The following is a 24,877-nucleotide window of genomic DNA, read 5'->3' as shown; positions in this document are numbered from 1 at the left end:
GAGATTCAGAGGATGAAATGAGTTTTTAAAATTCCTTCTTGTTTTACTCCTTATCTTTGGCAGCATCCGAATGACAGTATATTTGGCCATAAGCAACTCTCTCCTATCGTGGTCTCCCTCCAGAAATTCTCTATTGACTACTATATAAAATTCATTTGAACTTTCAGGGGGAAAATACTTTTAAATGTTCTCAACAGGGCTTGTGATGTTATTGCATGCAAAGTGATTTTCAGATGTTATTAAATCCCATTTTCGTTGTGGATGAATGAGGACCACATATTTGATGAGATAGCTTTATTGGTAATATTTCTAGTTTTTTAATATATTTAATAGCTTCCTTTTCCAGCACAGCTGTGCATGTGGCACAGTACGAGATGAACTCGAGCCGCCGGTGTATTGCAAGAAAGATATTTAATATTCTGCACAGTGCTGAGCCTTGTCGGCATATCCCCAAGTGCTTTTTAGAAAACCGGTATGAGTGATGAAGGCTACCAGCTGATTTAGAAGTCCCATGAAACTGCTGGGTGTGACACTTTATACTCTTGACACTGAAGACAAGTATTTACAGCTTGTCTTCCAATTGTGTCATGATAGGCAAAGAAATGTGATGGCGAAAACTATTACTTTACTTATTTTTATAATTTGAGATTAAATGCCTTTCTTTCTTTTTTTTTTTTTCTTTTAAGGAGAGGGAAAGGGCCTGAGCCAGAACATTTTGAGTGGGGCATGGAAAGAGAACTTCTGTATCTCCCACTTTTATGGGTGTCTGGGTTGGTTCTGGCTTGAGATTTAAGGAAATAATACAATGTTTAATAATAGAACGGTAAAATCGTTCATGCTGTTATGTAATATCTATTGATTTTTTTACAACAGGAATGGGTAATGTTGATTTTTTTTTTTTTTTTAAATGCTCATGAAAAGTAGTAACAATCAGAGTCCCTAGAGTTAGGTATGACTCAAACACATGCAGATTTTAGGACTTTTGTGTGAGTCTCTGCATTGCACCTGTGTCCTGGCCTCTGGCACCCTTCCTGCCAATCTTGTCCTGTTTCTGACCACACAGCACCAATTGCTTGGGAATAGTTCCCACATGTGTGGTGGTTTTTGAACATGGACCTGTGCCCACTAAAAATTGAACAGAGGCCATATACAGTTTAAAAACAACACTCCAGAGGTGAAAAAAAAATCAGCATTAATCCACTAAGCCCCAAATGCTGTGTCTTCATTTTATCTTTCTGAAGCCTGGGAAAATAAGTGCTATCTCTGGAATGATTCTTGCAGGTCTCATTAAGACTTCCCCATTATATCCCTTTCAAAACAAAGCAGCTAAAGTAGTTTGTCATGCCTAAATTTTAAGTTTTATATATTTGTTAAAAGTTCTTTGCAGTTTTTTTTTTCTTGAAGGGTGGGGAGAGGATGATGGAAAATACACTGTATTTAGAATTTGTATTCAAATACTGACTTGCTTGATTCTTTAAAGCTTACCTGAGTAGTGTTCCCTACCATAAAACAAAAACAACACAACACACACAGAGTTGTAGCTTGGTTGTGTTAAGAGTATAGTTTTAGAAAAAAATATTCAATAAACATTTATTGAGTGCAAGGCAAACTGCCTTCAAGGAGCTTGCCCTTTAGCAGGAGAAGACCTGCGTTGCCTTCTTCCTTGGTTGTCACTGCCTCCTGATTGAACACAGCGTTCTGTAACACGTGGCCAGCCCTGCCTTTAACCTTATTAACATTTGTGGTTCATCAAATAGTAAAGAACTTCTATTTTCATGCAGATGTTACTCATCAACTTGGATATTTTCCTTATTGACTTTAATCTGACATTGGCAAGTTACTTAGCCTTTGTGCCTCAATTCCCTCATCTATGAAAAATGGATGTTAAAAGTAGATGATTGATTTGGTCTTATTTCTGAAATTCAATGAGTTTTGATTACTCTCACCTCCTACTATCTATTGGGTTATTGGTTTATTTTTTTCCTCAGATTTGCTTTGATTTGTTGTATACATGGAAGAGGACATGCTTAGGTTTTTTGTTTTTTTTAAAGATTTATTTATTTATTTGAGACAGAGAGAATGAGAGAGACAGAGAGCACATGAGAGGGGGGAGGGTCGGAGGGAGAAGCAGGCTCCCTGCTGAGCAGGGAGCCCGATGTGGGACTCGATCCCGGGACTCCAGGGTCATGACCTGAGCTGAAGGCAGTCGCTTAACCAACTGAGCCACCCAGGCGCCCGAGGACATGCTTAGGTTTTTTGTTTTTGGTACACTTCTTGCAAAGTATATTCACTTATTTTGTGTAAAGCCTGGATGTTACAGAGTATTTCCCATGTACTATCCATTAGAAGCATGTCTCCCCCCTTGAAAATGGCTTTATTTTCCAGAACTGGGAATTAATAACAGGGTGTATAACCTTGCTTTTCGAGTATTAAATTTTGTCTTGTTCAAGGTTCTCTATTCCACAGAGTTTATTGCTGTCATTTTTTATTTCTAGTCCCTGTGTCTTCAGATTTCAATATTTGCTTCAAGGGCGTTTCTCAATTTAGGGTCTTGGGGTAATGCTTCCTATTATAAAATATTTTATTTTTAAAAAACTGCTTGCTTTGATGCAACTAGATCTTAATTGATTGAATTGCTTCAAATTAATGAAGAAAACATTTCTCTCGTGTGTAACTTGCTGAGATGGAACTGGTATGGATGCTTTGTGCCAATTTTCTCTCCTGCCTGGAAAAGACCCATGAACTGGTCTTCCACCTGATGGATAGTAAACATAGGTTTCTTCTGGCATATCTTCCTGGTAACAAGGAGAGAAAGTACTAATGTAAAATTAGATCAGAGTTCCTTTGTAGCTAAGAAAATTTGTTACACTTGGTTAGAGCTGTATTTAAGTAATAACCTGTGTGCAGGTTATGCTTCATTGTTAAGTAATGTGAAAACACTGTAGAAACTCTTCTAGGCTTGATTTTGCAATTTTTTGGCTGTTTTCCCTGTAGAATAACCACTTGTATCACTGACCACTGGAGACTTTCTTGTGGATAAAAATACTATGAACAAAACCAAAACAAACTTGGCTTCGTATATAGTAGCCCCCTCGTATCCACGGGGATACGTTCCAAGACCCCCAGTGGGTGCCTGAAATTGTGGCTAGTACCCAATCCTAGATATGCTATGTTTTTCTCTATATGTACATACCTATGATCAAGTTTAATTTATAAATTAGGCACAGTAAGAGATCAGTAGTACAATAGAACAGTTATATACTGTAATAAAAGCAATGCGAATGTGGTCTCTCTCTCTTATTGTCCTGTACTCACTCTCCTCGTGCTGATGTGAGATGATAAAATGCCTCCCTGTTGAGATGAAGCGGGGTGAATGACATAGGCTTTGTGACGTAGCATTAGGCTACTACTGACCTTCTGAGGATATGTCAGACAGAGGATTGTCTGCTTCCAGGACTCGGTTAACCGCTGGTACTGAAGCCGTGGATAAGGGGGACTGCTGGAACATCATTTGACAATGGGCAGTGCAATTCAGCAAACTGACTACAAGCATAAGATTTGGCTCCAATTAAAATAATTTTTCTTTGGTATTGTTACAGTAGCAATAGTAAATGAAGCAAATAGATTCTAACAGGAAGCATTTAAGCTTGCTTTTTCAAAAACTTTACAGGATTTATGACTATTTGTCACTTCCTACATTTTACTCGTTTTTCATACTTTATTCAGGAGAAGGCTTTGACCCACTTGATACGAATCTAAATTACATCTTAGGTAATTTTCACAGTGAGCAAACTATAATGCGGTGGTCTCCAATGTTAACGAAATTCTTTCAATAGTTTTTACAGAAGAAAAACGGGCTAAATATTTAATTATTAAAAATGGGGTCATTATTGTATAATGCTCAAGAGTAGTGAACTGATGAATTCTTTCATAGCCTTTACCTCAATGTCTTTTAACATTAACAAAGGTTTTTAGGCCACTAGCAATGCTTATGTCAGATGGACACAGAAGTGCTGTCGTGCTTAGATTGCCTTGACGTGTAATAGCTTTACCTGAAAACCTATTTATACATAACAGGCTCGTATCCTCTCTGCATTATGAGTTACAACCCAGTTTTTTCCTTCTCTTTAAGGTGGTTTAGATTAGAATCCAAACAAGGAAAAAGAGCCAAAAACAGGGGTGAGATAAAGGTCAATATTCAATTCATGAGGAACAATATGACAGCAAGTATGTTTGACTTATCAATGAAGGACAAAACAAGATCTCCTTTTGCAAAATTAAAAGATAAGATGAAAGGTAGAAAAAATGATGGGACATTTTCTGATACGTCTTCTGCAATCATTCCAAGTTCTCACATACCCGATGCCAATACTGAATTTTCAAGTGGTGAAATACAGATGAAATCCAAACCAAAAAAGCCTTTTCTTTTGGGTCCTCAGCGACTCTCTTCAGCACATTCAATGTCTGACTTAACTGGGACCCACATATCTTCTGAGAAACTGAAGTCTGGCACCACTGGTCAAACGCATCTTCTTGGACGGCAGATAGATTCCTTTGGAGCAGTTCCGGAAAGTGGTAAGTGACACCTTCTAATTGTATCCTTAGTGATCCGAACTACCGTTGTAATTTTTAAATAAGTCTAACTTAGAAAGTTAGAAAATAAAAATTGCAATTTCTTGGTAGTTTCTAAGTTTAGTCGTCAACTCTTTATTGAGTGCTGAGTATGCTCAAAAGTGGTAAGTTTATTAAAGGCAGAACTTGTCTGTATTCAGCATTGTGTTTATATTATTAAGTGATAACAAAAATGAGTCCCAGTTGCTTTTCATGGCCTCGCCTCTTTTTTTCCTGCTGTTTCTTTGGTCTTGAAAGCCTGAAGCATAAATAAATGTTCCATTTAATCAGAACGTTCCTAGAAAAAAAATCTTGTATGTTCAGAAGTAGCAAAGTATATTTAATGCTAATGATGACAAAAGTCTTTGAGAATTTATAGCACCTTTATGCCCACCAGAACCTCTAGTTTTGACATTATAGCTTATGTGATTTTTTTTTTTCTGAGCTGAGTAAATTACTGATTGTCTAGCAATATGCTAATTATCATTAGCCTACCTACTTGTGCTATACTTTACCATTTTAAGATTGTTTTCCTTGATTATTTTAAAGGTTAATATCTTTAGCTAATTGCTCTCATTCTAAAAGCAGCAGTATGCACACAGAATGTGTCAAGTAGTGTGATGTAATGTGTCACTGATTATATGCTAACTACAAAATTGTTTGCAGGAAGTCTCAAATCTCCACACAGAAGAACATTAAGCTTTGATACTTCTAAAATGAACCAACCTGACAGCAGTGTGGATGAAGGTGAATCGTCTCTCGGAAGACAGAATGACCCATTTACAAATGTGACTGCTTCATTACCCCAAAAATTTGCAACACTGCCAAGGAAGAGAAATCCATTTGAAGAAAGCAGTGAATCATGGGACAGCAGCATGAATTTATTTTCAAAATCAGTTGAAGTTAGAAAAGAAAATAAAAGAGAGAAAAGGGAGAAAGTTAGCCTGTTTGAAAGAGTGACTGGAAAAAAAGATAGCCGAAGATCTGATAAACTTAACAATGGGGGATCTGATAGCCCTTGTGACTTGAAATCACCTAATGCATTTAGTGAAAATCGTCAGGACTATTTTGATTATGAGTCAACTAATCCGTTTACAACAAAATTCAGGGCTTCAAATATAATGCCATCTTCAAGGTAAGCCTAACATTGGGGGAAATTGTGCTATTTTGAAAAATATTATACTTGAAAGTATCAAATATCCCTTTTAAATACTTGAATGTTTTAAATTCCTTTTATTTGACTTGAACAAAATTCTTATCTTATTTTTATAATTAATTATGGAGCCAGGCAACATTGCATACATCTTTGGAATTGAACTTTTTATCTTAGAAGGATAAAAGATTATTAATCCCTACCCTAGTCTCTTTCTACTTCCCTGAGCAAGAAACTCACTGAAACTTACGAAGAGAACGTCCTAGCTTTTGATGAGACATGGTGAGAGTGAATCACCACTGGGTGTTAATTCAGGCCAGAAATTAGGTGATATGTTATGTTTCTAGATACTATTTTCCAGGGATTAGTTCACGGGCTCTCTGGAGAGGATTAGTGGACCAATAGCAGCCCATGGGCTGTTCTTTAAGAAATACTGGCTTAGGTTAAGTATTAATGGTTTTCATCGTAGGCGTTAACTACCGTTATCAAATGTCTGTTTAGAAGCAGCTTTCATTTGTGAATGTTTACTGGAATTTTGTGACCCTTGTGGGTACTCTAAATATATCAAAGAGTTTTCTATATGATGACTTATGGTCATAGGAATAATCACTATCATGATATAGATTTTCAGAATCTGAGTTCTCAGTTACATATATAATGGTACTTTTCTTCTTCCTTAGTACAAGTTGGAACTATATACCTTTAAATGAGATTATAGATTTTGCAGAAGTGAACGGTGGAATAGCTGTTTAAAGAAAACTTAGTCAAAGAATAAGATGAATTTATTGGAAGCCTAAGCAGTTATGGAATAGCAGGGTAGAGTGTTTGCCATGGAATGTAGTTTTTCCTCAAGGCAATAACATATAGAATACCAGCCTGAGTGGGAATCCTGGCTCAATAGCTCTGTGACCTCTATAAACCTCATCGTCTCCATCTTTGAAACAAGGAAAAGAATACCTGCTTGGTAGCATTGGGTGATGATAAATTATAAATCAAGTACATGGTATAAAGCCAGGGCCTAAATAGGGAACCCGTGAATGGTGGCTGTTACTACTATGTTTTATTATACTGTCATGTCATATTTTATTCAAAAAGTGCTTTGTTTTGTCCCACCATAAACAGAAAGTGTAGTATTAACAAGCACCCTTTTAGACCGTGCTCTCCCACCTGTCTTCTGATCTTCTACCGATGTGTTCAAGTATGCAGTTAACATTTTCAAGGGAAACGTGTATTTCTTTTTTTTTTTTAATTTTTTTTTTAAGATTTTATTTATTTGCGAGAGAGAGAATGAGAGACAGAGAGCATGAGAGGGAGGAGGGTCAGAGGGAGAAGCAGACTCCCTGCTGAGCAGGGAGCCTGACGTGGGACTTGATCCCGGGACTCTGGGATCATGACCTGAGCCGAAGGCAGTCGCTTAACCAACTGAGCCACCCAGGCGCCCCGGGAAACGTATTTCTTTCATTTTCTTTTAGCAGTAAATATTTGCTGTGGCTTTAAAAAGTATTGCTCAGTTTTCTTTATAAACTATACTCCAAAAAATATATTTTTATCGTGTGGCATTAATGTTTTTTCGAAGAGTCCATAGTTTCGTTGTGCTACTCAAATACTTTATTTTGGTATTTCACATCGCGTATTCCACATATTGTCTTAAGTCCTAAATTATAGAGGTAAATAGAAATATATTTGCTTTTTCTCCCTTTTGCTAAACTTTTTTTTGAAGAAGATAATGAAAAACAACCGTCTGAGGTAACTTAGAGATTGGGTACTTTATATAATTTTAGACTCAAAAGCAAGAAAAATGGGAAGTGGTAAGAAAATAATGTTTTTAAATTATGGCAGCATGGGGAAAAATAAGTGTCCTCAAATCTTTAATTGCCCTATACTTGGGCTGTTTACATGGATTGCCACGGGTTTTTAAAGTGAGTGTGGCATTTTGCCAGATTTAGGCTTTGTTTGGGCGACTTCAGGACAAATGCTGTTTCTATCAAAATTAGAGCTATTTCTTGATAAATGCATAAAATGCTTGCAAGTGTGTAAAACAGGATTTTTACATTTTAAGTCTTCCTCTTCTTCGTGTTCTTTGGGATGCCAGGTATGAGGCCAAAAACATTGGTAGGTTCCTGGGAAGTTCCTCTTCCTCTGTGTGTCGAAAACCGTGTTTGTGGTAAATAACATTTGCAGTTAAAGGGTTGCTCTAATTTATAGTGTACAAAAGAAGGATTGACTATAAGTAGATCTAGGAAGAGAGTGCAGTTGGAAGTTCTGGAAAGCAGCTTGATCTTGAGTGGAATTTGGGAGGATACAGTCGAGGTAGTTTCGTCTTTATGTGGCTTTGTGTTCCTGTTTCTCCTGCCGACATCAGCCCTCAGTTCTGGGAGACATTTTAGATTTCTCACGTTCACATCTCAGTCAAATGCACTTTGGAAGCTAGAGACTCCTACCACGAGGACATGTGCTGCAGGTTATTTTTTCCAGTAGCGCTAGATGGATCTATTTAGAGTCTCCTGGACTCCTGTGACTGGCGTCTGTGAGAATACTGAGCAGAGTGAAGGGTAAACTCTGTGGCTGTGGACCTGCATCATGCTCTTTGTGAGTGAGCTGGCTCACCTGGGATCGCAGGTGCAGGGGAACCGTGCTACTGCCCTGCAGGGGGATAGGGTGTGATTAAACCTGGAGAATTTTCTTTATCCCGAAAAACTTGAAAGTACTAAGGAACGCTTTCTTAGAAGTCAGAGTTTTTATTTCTTAGTAAAGAAAAAGTAAAATCCACCTGAAGAAATCACCTTGTAAACCCCCCAAAATACCACCTTTTGCTTCCGTTCTTTTAATAGGTCCTATAATAGTCTTGCATAAAACCGATAGGAGAAATGAACAGAGAACGGGGTTCTTTGAAACCCTTTGCTGTCCTGCACTTACTAGTTTGCGGCTTCCTTCCTCTTACCTGCCCCTCCTCTTTGAAGCCTTGCTTGCTCTTGTAGGGAGAGGTAGTTGATCCTTGTGGGGCAGCCTTAGTCTTTTCTTACGTTAAGTCTTACTTTTTGTGGGCATCCCTTTGTTCACCAATAGACCAGTCACTGATCTCCTTCCCACCACCATGAACAGCTTGAGGGCAGCGTCTGCATTTCATTCATCTTTCCACCCGTAATCTCCAGTCTGATGCTTGGTAGGTAGTGGGTGTTAGAAAAAATCATTTTTGAATCACTGAACACAGAATAGCAGACCGATTTCCTAAAATGTGCTTTTATTCCTTTAGGCTCCTCTTGCAGCCCAGTGTGGGCTGAAGATCTTCTGGTACACTGAAAACAGATGCACAAAGGCAAATATGTACATTTTTACGTAAAACTCAGCTTTAGTCAAAACCTGAGTGAGTGTCAAAGGGCTCTTGAAATTTAATATTCAGACCCTACATAGCACATTTCTGGAGTTTCTTAAGAACTCCGTGTTAAGTAGGTTATCAGCTGTCATAAACAACCCCAGATCTCGGTGGCTTATCACAGTCAAAGTGTGTTACTCGTTGTTGTCGCCGCCTGATTCACGATGACGGGGAGGAGGGAAGTGGGTGTTTTGCTCCATGTGGTCATTCAGCTCCACACCGTTATTCAGGAACCAGGCTCCTTTCTTCTTGTGGTGCCACCATTTACCACACGGCCTGCAGGGACATACAGCAGGGGCAGAGAGCCGAGGGTCACGTGTGGCACGTCTTCCTGTGCCAGGCCTGGCCGTGGTGTGCATCACCTCTACAGCTGTCCCCTTGGCCAGAGTCCATCGTGTTCCAACCCCAGTGCAGCCAGGGAAGAAATCTGGCTCGGCGATGGACCCAGAAGAGACTGAGTTGGGTGTGGTGAGGGCACCTCATTATGTTTGTGGTCTGTGCCAGTTCTGAGAAGTCTGGATACCAGCACTTGGCATGCTGCGCGACTTCTACTGCACATGCGCTGGAAAGTGTAGTTGGAATTCTTGCCATTTTCAGGAAGATGTTTCATCAGTTTATGATTGGTATTGTTGTTTGTGTTTTCAAATTATGGCTACTCTTGCTTTTTAATTATAAATCACAGGTAGTTTGGTGTCATCAGTCTCAACTAATGTGTTGTGTGGTTAACCCCACAGTTTGTAAAGAAATGCTTGTTTGCATCAGCAGTTACATAGTTTTCCAAAAAACACAACAAAAAAACCCTCAGTGTTTGTTATGCCATTTTTAATCATTTGTTCACAGCCATGTCTTCTTTAACACTAGGCTGGTCTTCCAGTGGAAAGTGGAAATGGTGGGTGTGTTCAGCAAACAGGATGTCCTGTTTTGTTTTTTTTTTAAAACAGACACACAGCTAGACTCTTAGCTAGGTGGGGACAGGTGATGAAGTTCTGGCTTATTGAAGAGTTCGTGGAACAGATGTCTACCGCGTCCAGGTCTGGTCCATGAAAATGTCCTATGCAGTCAGCTGTATTGCCTCTCTTCTTTAGTACCTTAGGCCAGGGTTTGGCAAACAAGGCTGGGGGCCCAGATCTGGCTTGCTGCCTGTTTTTGTAAATTATGTTTCAGCTGCCCACAGCCTAGCCACTGGTTTGTGGCTACTTCTGTCCTACAGCGGTAGCGTTGAGTCGATGTAACAGAGACTGTGTGGCCTGCAGAGTTTACTGAAATCGCTTGCTCAGCCCTAGGCTGGCTGAATGGGGATCTTTGAAAAGGGCAGAGCCGTAAGACAGGGCAGCCTGGGTCCCTGAATGTGGAAGTCCACCTAACCAAGCATAACTATGAATAAACCTTATCTGAATGAGACATTCTGAGACTATTAAGTGAACTGCGGTTTTTGCATTTATTTATCACAACACTTAGCATTATTATTTCTTAGTATTTAGGGTACAGGAGCCATGGTAACTTTGGTCTGTTTGAAAAGCCTAGTTCAAAAAAATTTAAGAACCACTGATTTGTAACACCAAATCCAAACTCTTCTAACTTTCAAGACTTACTGTATTTTAGGCTTTTCTTGATGGTCCAACTTTTCTTTTACTATTCCTTATCTCTCTGTTCTAGGTAGGTTAATTTCCTTACCTCTCTCCTCCGAGGCCCTTGTAAACCTTGCTATGCCCATTCCTTAGCTCAGTCCTGGAATGCACTTAACTCATCTGAGTGTGCTCAGCCTATCCTTGAGGCTAAAAACTCTTTAATTCTTTCTCAATTAATAACATGGTGTTTCCCTTTGGCTTTCTGCTGATATAGAACATAACTGCTCTAGGATATCTATTGTGTCTGGGTCTTAGTCTTCGTTACTAAGTTATCTAAGCTTCTTAATAGCTATGCTGAATCTTGTCTTGTGGGTGCCCCACAGCCTCTAGATGAGTGCATGTCCTCAATGCTGATCATCAGCGCCTCCTGGGGATTTCTTTTCAACTGCAATTTGTTGGGTCCTATCTCAGACTGAATTAGATAGAATCTTTAGTGTGAATGGGCCCTGAAATGAAAATCAGCATTTTTAAAACTTCCCACTGATTCTCTGTCAGGTTTAAAAAGTACTGATCTAACTTATATCATGTATTTCTTAAGACTTCAGTAATTACTAATTGATGAATAGAAATCTGCAGTTCTGTTGGTAAACTGATAGTTGAATAGATGACTTAGTCACATTCACTTTGCTCACAGGGCCCTAAGTAAGGTGGAGGACACAGGAGGGAGGTCAGCCAGACTAAAACAGGGATGTGGAGAGGAGTATAAGATTTGGCTGAATAGCTAAGAAACATCTAAATTATGGTAGGCATTTAAGATCAGGCAGAAATTGTCTGAGTATTTAATATTTATGGCATCTGTGGATGAATTGTTTCTCAGAGTTCAGGTAAAACCTAGACATCAGTAGTGATGAACAACACTTAGAAAATATGCTTGTGTTTATATGCTACCTATCATAACTTGAACAGAAACTCTGTGGTGTGTGTTCTTCTGAGACTCCATGAGAAAGTTTAGGATTGAAGGACTGCCCCCAGTTAAGAGAATTCATTACCACAAGGAGAAAGTTTGTTGAGTATGTCTTATTCTGAAATGTAAAAAAAAAAAAAGTGTGTGTGTATACATATATATATATATATATATATATATATATATATAAGCATACTCTGTATGAAGAGCTGATGTTTGATTTTAGAAAGGAAGCTCATTGGAGAGCAAGAACTTAATGGGAAATATTTTTACCAGAGAATGTTGATTTGGGAGTATTCTTCTATATGTGACTCATACAAAGAACATGATTTCCCTTCATTATTTTCTGCCTTATTGTCATTGTGAATATCATGTAGCAAACTCCTAGTTGTTCTATTTAACTTAATGGTATGTCTTATAATATCACTCGTGGTGTTATTGATTCTATTAGAGCATATATGCATATATTTCCATTTACAGTATTTACTGTGGAAAAACCTACATGTTGCTTAGCTGGTGAAACAGTTATTTTTTAGGACAGTACAGAAATAGTGTCTTAAGATTAAGAACTCCTGTCTATCACTAATATTTTATGATTTTGCATGACAGTATGCCTTTTACTTTTGGGATCAGGTTGACCTACATCCCTTTTTCCCTTCGTCCTTTCTTTCTTTCCTTAACTCATCAATTCCTGTCTATGGTTGCATCATACCTTTCTTAGGTATGGTTACCTAGAATGTATATTTAAATGTTTCTAATTTTTACAAATTGGTTACCTAGAATGTATATTTAAATGTGTTTCTAATTTTTACAAATCACCATAGGCTTATAAGCATGTAGTCGTTATTATGAAGTTATATAACATGTCCATGAAAAAAAAGGTAGACTGTTTACTGTAGGCCTACATTTTGATTTTAAAAAGTTAGAGTAAACAAATGTTCCAAAAGAAACGATCCTATTCATAGTTTTAAAATGCTCCGTATGGACCTTTTTTTTTTTCCCCTATATGAGTTTAAAGCTCAGTCTCTGGCATAATAAACCTTAACATGTATAAGGTTTATTTTAATAGCAGTATTTATTTTTTGTTCATATTTGTCTAATATTAAAGATAATTTTGCCCTCATTCATGACAGGCCATAAATCTTTTACACAGCTGAAACTTCGTGGCCTCATTTACAAGACAGAAAACAAAAACTTTTGAATGATTTTTAGAGCCATTAATCCATTAGTGTCCAGGGATTTGCAGAATGTATCCAATGAAGCAGAGTGACTAGAAACATGAAATATGCAATATGATTAGTTCCCTTAACACTAACTAGAACTTTTATGCTAAACTCCCCAGATACTGCTTGAAACTTTTTTACCCTTTGTCATCCTAATACTCATTATAATAGCTCTCATTAATTGGTACATCTCCCAATGGGTTAATTTGCAGATACCAACCATGCCATCCTTTTGCTACCTCACTAATGCAAATTGATATTTATAGACTTCAAAATTGAAAACAAAAAAAGCTCTGTAACAAAAAAAGACAAAACTTTGCTAAGTCATTGTTGTTATTATTATTTTGAGTTGAGAGATTGAGATACAGAGAGATTTTGTGAGAGAAGAAAACCAGCCAAAAAAATCCACAAAAACTACTGTAGGCTAATAAACTGATGTGAAAATTTCTCAATTTACAGCACTTGACAGGTGCTAAAAGAAAAGCATCTTTAATTTTAATGTGTTGTTAGGACCTCTTTAGAGAGACTGTACAAGTTATTAACAAGGTCCTCTGAGACAGGAGACGGGTAATTAACAAGACCTATGGAGATATAGTTTAGGTAATTAACGAGCTCTTAGGCACTGGACACAGGATAACACAACGAGTCCCCTAGTTAAAGAGAACAGGTTGTTATGATATGATCAAATACAAGATAATAGTATGTAAGTCCTTCTGAGGTTTCTGATAGGAAAGTATTAAGATTATATTCCAGTGACCCCAGTGCAAATCAATATGTAAATTTTAACTTTTAAGGTAGAATTTGAGAGGATTATTTCTTTGTCAAACCAACAAGCTTGTTACATGTAGATTAATAATTGTTGTTAATTGCCATTAATGAACATGTGTATTTTGAGAACAATACATTGGAAAGATATAAATTATATGATTCTAAATTATTTTAGACATTTATTGTTCTGTTTCTTTTTCACCAGTGGCCTGTTGGGTAAAATTGTCTATTCCAGATTGACCTTACTTTCCTTATCCCCTTTAAAGCTGTCGGGATCTGGCCATTGAGGAGGCTGTTCTTCACCAGTGTAGTTTTTATGTGATATGCACAGCGCCACTCAGGTTGATACGGTACTTTCTAGGTTGAGACTTGATATTCCCAATTTCAGACATTTGGCATAGTTATTTCCTGCATAAATTTGAAATTGTTGGGGTCTGAATCGAGTTTTGGTTCAGAAAACTCCCACAGTCAGCAGACCTTTATTATAAACATGTTATACTTTGAAGATTAAAAATAAAAAGAAAGCCCTTGCATGTCTCCTGATTCATTCCATTGCCTCTTCCGTGTGACAACTCCAGTCCTTCCAGATGATTTTTTTCTGAATTTCAGATCTGATAATCAAGTGACACTTTCATTTGCATTATTTTTGGAATATTTACTATACAAGAAAATCAGAGGTTTATTAATATATAAATTCCTGCTCTTAGAGTTCATAGAAATGGGCCTGTAAATATTAGGTCTCCATTCCATGCTAAGGACTGGACATTGTAGAGGCAGTGGGGAACCATGAAGATTTTTAAGTTAGGTTGTGATATGATCAGAGTAACATCTTAGATAATAGCCCTGTGATGTGGGGGAGACTGGTAGGGACAGGAATGGGAAGGGGGAGGACTTGGGGCAGAAAACCGATTAGAAAGTTAGTATGGTTGTGAAGGTGAGAGTGGATGGAGGTTACTTGGCAGCGAGGATGGAAAAGAAGGGAACATCTTGGAGATACATTCCTTTTGTATGTGGAGGTTGGGATGGTAGGGGATTGGTAAAGGAAAAGAAGCAACGAGGATTATTCCAACGATGTATCTTTAATCGGTGTCTTAAATTTGATGAAACACAGCATGTAAAAATTGTACAGACGGTCCCCAACTTATGATGGTTCAGCTTATGAATTTTCAACTTTACGATGGTAAAGTGATATGCATTCAGTAGAAACCATACTTCAGAATTCTGAATTTTGATCTTTTGCTATGCCTGGGATATGCCGTAGGATTCTCCCTGGTGAGGCTGGGCAGCAGCAACTGCAGTTTGCAGTCAGCCACGTGATCGCTAGGGCAGACAACTTAACCATTCTCGACTCATCCAGCCATCTTGTTTTTCACTTTCAGCACAGTGTTCAGTAAACTACATGAGATATTCACCACTTTATTACAAAATAGGCTTTGAATTAGGTGATTTTGCCCAATTGTAGCCTGATATAAGTGTTCTGAGCACATTTAAGATCGGCTAGGCTAAGCAATGATATTTGGTAGATTAGGGGTATTAAATGCATGTATTTTCAATTTACAATGGGTTTACTGAGATGTAACCCCATTGTGAGTCAAGGAAGATCTATATTAACAACGTCAGGTCTGTTGTCAGAGTTGGCATTTTAGTCTTGATGGAGAGGTTTGAGGTTTTTTTTTTTTTTTTTATGAGGTGCTGTCTTGTTTATTTTAGAATTTTGTTTTAGAGATAGAAATTATGTGTTTTGAGTTGTTGAAGACAAGCAAGTTAGAATCAGTACACTAATTACGGTTCTTGAGAGTTTGTTTTTGAATCCTGAAACACACTTGGCTTCTTTAACACATTTAAAGTGTGTTCACCTTAGAATTGTAATTACTACATGTATTTCTCTCCAGCAGTTTTGGCTTTACCAAATCTTGTCCCTGTTGGACTCCTTTTGTTAGTTTCTCATAAGAGAATAACTTCTGTTTCTTTTATATTTAGCCCTACTTCTGTGAACTCTACTTTCCCAGGCCCCTACTTTTATGTTTAGAACACTTCCTTTTCGGCCACTATGACTACATCACCTGCAGTTTACTTTTTGCCCTAACAATAAAGCTTTAACTTTTGAAACACATGTACTGTTTGTGTATTTTAATAAATGGTAGTAGTGGTACCTGTGGCAGGGTGTTCTAAATAGCTGCTGGTGATAGAAAATAAAGCAACTAATGTGATTATGAAATGATTTTCCTTTTACACATTTAGCTAGTTCCTAAGAATATTGGGATCCAGACATTTGACATTTGTCTCCTTGAACTTATATTTTAAGGATAAATGATTGCTCTTTGATGTGTTAAATACAGTATTAGTATATAACATAATTATAATATAAATATTAAAAGGTGATATATAAATGTGTATTATATATTAAATATAACGTATCATACATCAGGTAAAAAAATGTATATATTTTATGTATTTATGTATTTATTTTTTTAAAGATTTTATTTATTTATTTGACAAAGACACAGAGAGAGGGAACACAAGCAGGGGGGAGTGGGAGAGGGAGAAGCGAAGCAGGCTTCCCGCTGAGCAGGGAGCGTGATGCGGGGCTCTCCTAGGACCCTGGGATCGTGACCTGAGCCAAAGGCAGACGCTTAACGACTGAGCCACCCAGGCGCCCCTTATGTATTTATTTTAACCTTAGAAATCTTTCTGACAAAAGTGCTAATACCACTTAAATAGCAATTACATGACTCAGCTCTGCCTATAGTAAAGCTTAATTCAAATTGCCAGTTTTTAAAAATTGTTTTAACAGACATGTATGTGAAGCTCTACCAGGGCTGGGGGTGGGTGGCTTGAAGATAGAATTCATAGAGGATAAAGTCCTAGTAGCCACATAGGGAGAGGAACGTGTAAGCAGTGACCCATATTCCAGGCAGAATGAACTGTGTTGAACAGAGTTTACTGTAGAAAAGGTAAAGGAACAGTTTGCTAGAAATTGGAAAACGCTTCTTCAAGGAAGAGGCCTTTGAGCTTGTTCTTGGCCATCAGAGATGATTTTATAATTGGGGAATGAGTGGATAGACAGTTATTTCAGTAAATAGCAAGAAAGCTTATTTTTAAAAATTGAGAGATGCATTTTGAAGGAATATTTTATAAGTAATGACTATATACTCTTGTATCATTAGCTCTTTACTCACTACTTGGTAATTCTACCATTTCTTTTTTAGTTGGAGTCATGGAGCTATACTCCATGCCTGGTAGGTTCCTGAGGAAGTATGTTTGCTACTTTTAGGCTACCAAGGAGCCAATTAGTGAGTGCCCTGCAGCGGCTCTGCATTAGGTATAATGACCTCTTTGTTATGGATCCTGGAGTGGGAATGGGGGTGTTCAGGTTAATCACATATTTTGTTGACCAGAGGTATACAGTATATTTTGTTTCATAACGGATTTTTTCCTTTTCAAAGAAATTAAATGCCCCAAATAAATGAAAAATGGAAATCATACTGAACATAATTTAATACTTGATTCAGAATATATATATTTGATTACCTTCTTCCACTCAAAGATGTTATAATATAACATGAACATATAAATATAGCAATAGTAGAATATTGTAAAGGAAGTATAGGATAGGTATTAAGAGTTCAAATTTTGGATTCGGGTCTGGATTTGAGTCTGTTGAATAACTAGCTGTATGAACTTATCTAACCTTTCTAAGCCTCATTTTTTTCAGCTGTAAAATGGGATAAAGTGCTGAGCATGGTTTGCCACAGGGTGAACCTGGAAATGGTAGCCCTCGCTATGACCTCACTGCACAGTGTCTACAGAATATGTAATAGTTGCTTTAAATAAGTTAACTGAAATTATTTCCAAGTACTAATGTATTCTCAACTTAAAGTAGAATTTAGGAGCTCATGTTTCTCACTGACTAGTAGAGGATCTATACATTTGGCAGAAAACAATAAACTTGATAGTTTTTCTAGTTTCTTTCAAAAAGTATGTTCAATAATAATCTTTGATAAACTGAACCACATTGACATTAAGTAAAATATTCCAGGTATTAAGTAGAAAATTTGTTTTATTGCTCTACAAGGCAAAGGTATTATAATCAATAGTGCTCTAAAATCCTGTGTTCACAAATCCTTCCGTAGCGCTAATAAGGACAGGGCAGGGCAGACAGCTCAGTTTTGGCTTTTCCTTAAATCATGATGGAAATTTTCTAAACTCCCGTGGCTGAGCTTAGATTAAATTGTTAAAGATGACAGTTCAAACTCTCATTATAAGAAGGATAAATGCTACTTAACGGAAAACTCTTCAGAACATTCCAGAGTCCTCTGCAAAAAGGGTCTCTGCCTTAGGAAATTGAACACAGGCACCAGTGCATCCCTTCTAACCGAGATTTGAAGGTGGGCTCTTCCTTTCATTTCTTTGTTAAGGAGGGTGCCTTCTTTTCTCTCTGGTTTTCACTAAGAAGATAAGATTCTGCTTGAGGAGTCTCTGGACTCAAGGTTCTTTAATGTGCCTGAAATAATATTAATTGCATTTTTAGTATTTGTCATTCTGTTTTTAAAAGATATTCCTCACTTAAGAGAAAATATGCTTATAAACAGAAGTTAAATGTAAGATCTTTTTGTATTGCCATCAGTTTATTTTATGGAATAATAGGGATGGGTAGGGTCTTAAAATGTCACTTTTTGTGCCTGTTATCTTTAGACTACCAGGAGACAGTATGTATTAGGGTGACATTCTAAAAAAAGATGTTTTAGAACTTGATAATAAGGTATGGACATTGCTCTCCTGTCTTGTATAAGATTTGTTAATATTGTGAAACAGAGATGCATCAGGCGATGTCTCTGTCTTTAGATCCCAGGCAGGTAGATACAAAATATGTAATTAATTGTCCTAATTGGTGATGCAGTTAGTAAATGCTCAGAGAGCTAAAAATGACATTAAATGGGTAAGGTCAGGCAGTCTAGGCGTCGTGGAAAAGGTAGAATTGGCAGAGTCTCAAAGGATGGATCTAGGGAGAGAGGAAAGTGCTTTTATGAATGGAGGTTAAAATGAGACCCGGCAATGCGTTAAAAATGAGTGTTTTAAGTGGCTATCAGGGACCCACTACCTGGAATTGTTAAGGTCGGAGGTAGTAGTGGAAATTGGACCTTGTTAATGGGAATGTAGCATACCAGAATGAAGAATTTGCACCTAATTCTGTAATAAGTATAAAGATATTTTGGCCTTTGAGTGATGTGATGGAACACCCAATTTTGGGGACACCCAGAGAACAGTGATATGGGTAATGCGTATATAATACAGGCCTGAATAGGAAGAGACACGAAATCAAAGAAAAGATGCCAGTGAGACCTCGTTTCTAAGTGTGATTTTTAGATTCAGAATAAAAACTGTTTAGAGTGAAGAGTAATTTATTTATGTAGCTTGTAGGAACAGGACAATGGGGAAGTTATTGTGGCAGCAGAAATTTGCAAATATGACAAGGTACACTAAAAAAATCAGTGGATGCCTGTGTTTAAAATGTTTCTGTTTTTTTTTTTTTCCTTTTTTTAATAAAAGAACCATTCAGAAAAAGCTGGCTGAGGGATACAGTATAATATGCAATTTCCAATGAAATCATTATATTCATCTACTTTTCGAGGGGCTAGGGAGTATATTTTAATACAAAACAATAAATTCTTTTCCAGCAAAATTTTATAATTTCTTAGCTCTGTGAAACCAGCTCCTGATCACCAAGACCTGGTTTTTGAGGCTGGGCTTCTCAGCTGAGGGTGTAGTGGCCAGAAGTCTCCCAGTCACCCCAGCAGCTCTGCTTCCAAGGAGTATGCACAGGAGTCTGGGGTTTGTGTCACCTAATGGAGGGGCCCCGGTAAGTCTGGCTGCCTTGGGAGCCCCTCCCTGAAGGCTCAACAGAGATGACTGGCTGGGGAAGCAGATGCTTTCTGGCAGGAGCCTCATTGCAGGCTGTTTTTGAACATCTGAGGCCTTCCTGGTGACCAGAGGGCACCGTGGCTTCCTCTCCAGAACTTGGCTTTGTCCCAGGTACAGAGCCAGCTTGGAATGCTCTTGGCCCAGGATGTTGTGGGCTCTCTGGCCTTCTTTGCCTTGGCCAAAGGGACCCAGGGCCAACTTGCCTTGCCCGCCCCTCATGGAGGAGTTCCTGCGCCCAGGTTGTCCTCAGCCCTCAGCCTCTCACAGGAAAGGCTTATCAGGGTGCTTGGATTGGCCTTGATTACACAAGCCATAGGGCTTATGTTTGGAAATTTGGGAATGTATTTAAAATAATTATTTCATTTCTTCACCAGGAGAAAATGGTAAGTTAAACTGGATTGAATATGATATTCTTGATGAAAAATGCCTTAACTTCATAGATCTCTTTAAATCGTCAAGTTTTAGAACTTCTTCAGTGACATTCATTGATATTCATGATTGAAAAGCAGCTTGCTCTGAATTTGCTGTCCATGATCTCTGGTGTCATTGACCACAATTTTTAATTGTCTTGCCTATGAGATCTCATGAAAGACATCCTGTGAGAATATTAATAAGTAAATTACAGTTAATCCCCATAGACATTTATGTATTAGGTTTTGTTTTGCCATTCAGATATTCAGTGTGTGTGCCCAGTCCCAGGAGAGATAATGTAGTATTTTAATCTATAATGTCATTAATTTGATTTGTGCTGACTTTTTTTTTCCTCCTAAAAAGAAGGAAGAGGAATATTGAGTTGCACCTTGTTTCTTAAGCCCTTTTGCACATGTAATAAAACTGAAATACGTGGGGTGCCTGGGTGGCTCAGTTGGTTAAGCAACTGCCTTCGGCTCAGGTCATGATCCTAGAGTCCCGGGATCGAGTCCCGCATCGGGCTCCCCGCTCTGCAGGGAGTCTGCTCCTCCCTCTGACCCTCCCCCCTCTCATGTGCTCTCTCATTCTCTCTCTCTCAAATAAATAAATAAAAATCTTTAAAAAAAAAAAAAAACTGAAATACGTTACAGGTTGTGTTTGTTAGTGGGATCGCTCTTTGGACACTTTATTTTTTAGGGTTTTTATAAAGAGGATCATTATAGGGCATTTCTTTAAGCTCCTTTAACATTGAGCTTTTGTGGAATAAATGTTTTCAGGGTTTACCAGAAAAATCTCAAAATTAATCTGTATTGTGGTCAAATACCTAAACTGTGGTAGACCTGGTTGGATAAACTGGCTAGTTGAATTGATTTTATTGCAGGTCACCAATTTGAAACTTATTTCAATTCATATTGGCAGTTGTAAGTATCAGAATAATTCTTGCTATCTTAAAAAGAACTGAAAAACATTCCATTTAATATACTATCAGGTCTAGATATAATTAATCTTTGTTCCTCAGCAAAAACGATTTCCTCTGCTCTTTGAGGACTTGATATCTTGTTGTTAAAACTTTTATTGACCTACTGTCGATTTGCTCAGTCAACCATTAGCCCAGTTCTTAGAAATTTTTATTAAGTACTGGCTATTGATTTATTCAGTATATATTTATTAAGCATCTGCTGTGCTCTAGGTACTGGGTCAGATGACAGGACTGAAAAGATTAATGAAATATCATTCCTTTCTTCAAGTAATTTATAGCAGAAGGGCTGGGGAATCCAGGAATTAAGATAGATGCACAAAAGGCAAACTTTAAACAAAATTTATTTTTAGAGCAGTTTTACGTCACAGCAAAATTGAGCAGAAAGTAGAGAGAGTTCCTATAAGTGCCCCACCCCCACACATGCATAGCATCTGCCATTATCAGCACTCCCCCTAGGGTTGTGCTTTTGTTACAGTTGATGGACTTATAATGACACATCATAATTCTACAGAGTCTGTAGTTCACATTAGGGTTCACTCTTGGTGTTGTACATTCTGTGGGTTTGGACAGATGTATAATGACATGTGTCCACCTGTGCAATACCATGCAGAGTATTTTCACTGCCCTAAAAGTCCCGGGTGCTCTGCCTGTTGATCGCTCCTTTCCCCCAGACCCTGAAAACCACTGATCTTTTTGCTGTCGCCATAGTTCCTGCCTTTTCCAGAATGTCATATAATTGGAATCCTACAGTCTATAGCCTGCCTTTTCACATTGGCTTCTTTCACTTAGTAATATGTACCTAAAGTTCCTCCATGTCTTTATAGCTCATTTCTTCTTTAGCACTGAATAATACTCCATTGTTTGTATGTACTACAGTTTATCCATTCACCTACTGAAGAACGTCCTGGTTGCTACCAAGTTTTGGCAGTTATGAATAAACCTGCTGTGTGCAGGTTTTTGTGTGGACATAATTTTCAACACCTTTGGGTAAATACCATGGAGTGCAGTTGTCATTGTGTGTGGATTGTATTGTAAGAGTATGTTTAGTGGGGAGCCTGGGTGGCGCAGTTGGTTAAGTATCCGACTCTTGGTTTTGGCTCAGGTCGTGATCTCGGGGTCATGATATTGAGCCCCGTGTCAGGCTCCTCACTCAATACGGAGTCTGCTTAAGGCTCTCTCCCTTCCCCTCTGCCCCTCCCCCTGAGTGAGCTCTCTCTCTCTCTCTCTCAAATAAATAAGTCTTAAAAAAAAAAAAAGAGTAGGTTTAGTTTTGTAAGAAACCACAAACTGTCTTCCAAAGTGGCCGTACCATTTTCCCTTTCCAGTAGTGAATGACAGTTCCTGGTGTTCCACATCTTCATTGGCATTTGGTGTTGTCAGTGTTCTGGATTTTGGCCGTTGTAACAGGTGTGTAATGGTATCTCGTTATTGTTTTAGTTTGCATTTCCCTGATGACATGTGATGTGGAGCATCTCTTCATAAATTTATTGTCATCTGTATCACTTTTTCTGTGAAGTTGTCTGTTGAGATTTGGGGCCCATTTTTCCATGGGGTTGCTTGTTTTCTTATTGTTGAGTTTTAAGAGTTCTTTGTATATTTTGGCAACAGTCCTTTATCAGATGTCTTTTGCAAATATTGTCTCCCAGTCTGTGGCTTGTCTTTTCATTCTCTCAATGCCTTTCACAGAGCAGAAATTTTTCATGAAGTTCAGCTTATCAGTTCGTTCTTTCATAGATCATGCCTTTGGTTTTGTATCTACAAAGTTATTGCCATCCCCAAGGTCATCTGGATTTCCTCCTATGTTATCTTCTAGGAGTCTCACAGTTTTGTTTCACATTTGAACCTGTGGTCAGTCTTGAGTTAATTTTTATGAAGGATATAAGGTCTGTGTCTAGGTTTACTTACCTTACATTTGAATAGCACTTTGTCATAAAAATGTCATATTCATTTCTCTTAACCTTCTTTCAATCCTAATTTTTTGAAATAGGTGGCATCTCTTATTTCTTCATTAAAAATATGCAATTTAGAGCAAGTAGGTTGTACCTGGGTACTAGGGGTTGGGCAGTAAGTTTGGAAAGATAATTTGAGTCAAATCCAATAGGCTTTGAAAACCAGGCTAAGAAATTTGTTATTCAGGAGGAAGTTGAAGGCCAGAAGTTAATTTTGACAGATGAGTAACAAGGTTAGACTTGAGCTTCAGAGTATCTTACCCAGCCACGTTGCTTAGGCTGGATTGGACAAGGAAGGACTGGTGGAGACTGCTAAGAGGCTGTTGGCAGTAGTCTGGGCTGGGGGTGATGTGGTCTTGTGATCAGAAAGGTAGCAGTGACCATGAGTAGCAAGGAAACATGAGAGAGCCATGTCCAGGAGCTGAATGGGGAGAATCTGCAGCTTACTGATGAGGCAGAATCTTCCAAGCTAAAGGCCGGAGTCCAGTGGCCTCCCTGAGGCTTCACCTGGGATGACCAGCAGACTTGGTTATGCCAGAAATTGGAAAATCAGACTGAACTGATACAGAAGTCAAGATGGTGATTGGTTTGGGACATGTTAACTTTGAGGTACGGGGGGATATCCAGTCTGAGACTTTAAACAGACATTTGTAAAGGTGCTATTCAAAGGATAATGCAACCGTAGTGGAAGATAAAAGATTGAGCAGTCACCAGGCCATATCACGGTGGCAGGGGAAGTGGGGGGAGAATATGAAATCACCAAGGTAGAGTACAAAGAGGTCTGAGAGCAGAACCTTAAGAAATATCCAGTGTCTTTCTCATAGGGGTGAGAAGATGAAGATGACAAGGAAAGGGTGTAATTGGAAACGTAGGAGAACATCTCGGCTACCAGGTATCACAGAAGAGAGTCTCAAAAAGAACAACACAGTCATTGTTACCAGATGGAGCTGAGAGGTTAAAGAGAATGAGGCTATTGCCTTTGATAAAAATAGTTTGTTGGTGACCTTTATAAAAGCGGCAGTAAGTGTTGGTGGTGGGGTATGTGTTGCAGATTACAGAAGGTGAGTGAGTAACAAAGTCAGCAGGGGTTACTCAGGAGGGATTAGAAATTGGCAAAATAAAAATGGGCAGTGTAGGAGGGGTAACAGGCTGTCAACATGCTCTGGGGGGAGAGGTGAGTAAACACAATGGATGAGGGAACAATTGGGATGGTAGTGGGTCCACAAAGCAGGTCCGTCAGAGGGAGCGAGTTGGGGAATCAGAAGATGAAATTGATCAAGTGGGATTTTGATTGAATGGATCTGAACGTGAGTAGCAGTATTCCCACCTTGATTACTCTTCCTTTGGAAACGTGTCTAGAGAAATTCTGTTTGGGAAAATATGTTATAAATTTTAAGGTAGTATATAAATATGAGGTGGTATTCAAATTCAAGTCACTTTAAGCAGTTACGCCATTTCAAAACTGCAAGAGCAATCAGTCTTTAATAATGTAATTCTAAATTGAAAATAATTTTGACCATAAAGTACTCTAGCTCTGTGAATGTGAAAAGAGTTGTTAAATGAAGGCCAGGAACTTTTTTGTGGCCAGCATGTAAATGTGAATTATCATTTACAAAGTAGAAGACATTGTATGTTCTGGGAAGACAGAAAAGAGTGTTAAAATAAGTAGTTATAGAGCAAAAGCCAGAAATTGAAGGGAGAGGGAAGTGTAGATAATTCATATGAATAATTGTGGGATATTGTTTTTTCTTTGGCTCTCTCTTCTTTCTTTTTAATAGATAAATAGGACAAAACTTTGTCCTTAACCGCTTTATATTATGAAGTTAATAGTTTATGGCATTTCTTGTATATTCTTGTATCAGGTATAGAGCCCCAGCAGGAAACAACTGACATGCTCAAACAGATAATTGAAGAACGTTTAGTGAGAGACCATTTACAGAGGGGTGCCTGGGGGTA

General features: G+C 38.1%; 1 protein-coding gene across 1 annotated transcript in view; it reads left to right on the top strand.

The window, feature by feature from the left end:
• RAB11FIP2 (RAB11 family interacting protein 2) overlaps positions 1 to 24,877 on the top strand; it is a 39,240-nt gene that overhangs the window by 2,024 nt on the left and 12,339 nt on the right. Inside the window, exons 2-3 of the mRNA XM_021699867.1 lie at positions 4,133 to 4,575; positions 5,278 to 5,746. Coding sequence (XP_021555542.1) covers positions 4,133 to 4,575; positions 5,278 to 5,746 — 912 coding nt within the window. The remainder of the gene's footprint in view (positions 1 to 4,132; positions 4,576 to 5,277; positions 5,747 to 24,877) is intronic.

This window comes from Neomonachus schauinslandi, chromosome 6 (assembly GCF_002201575.2).
Source record: "Neomonachus schauinslandi chromosome 6, ASM220157v2, whole genome shotgun sequence".
NCBI classification, from domain to species: domain Eukaryota; kingdom Metazoa; phylum Chordata; class Mammalia; order Carnivora; family Phocidae; genus Neomonachus; species Neomonachus schauinslandi.
Note: the sequence above shows the minus strand (reverse complement) of the source record. Positions and strands in the feature narration are given on the sequence as shown.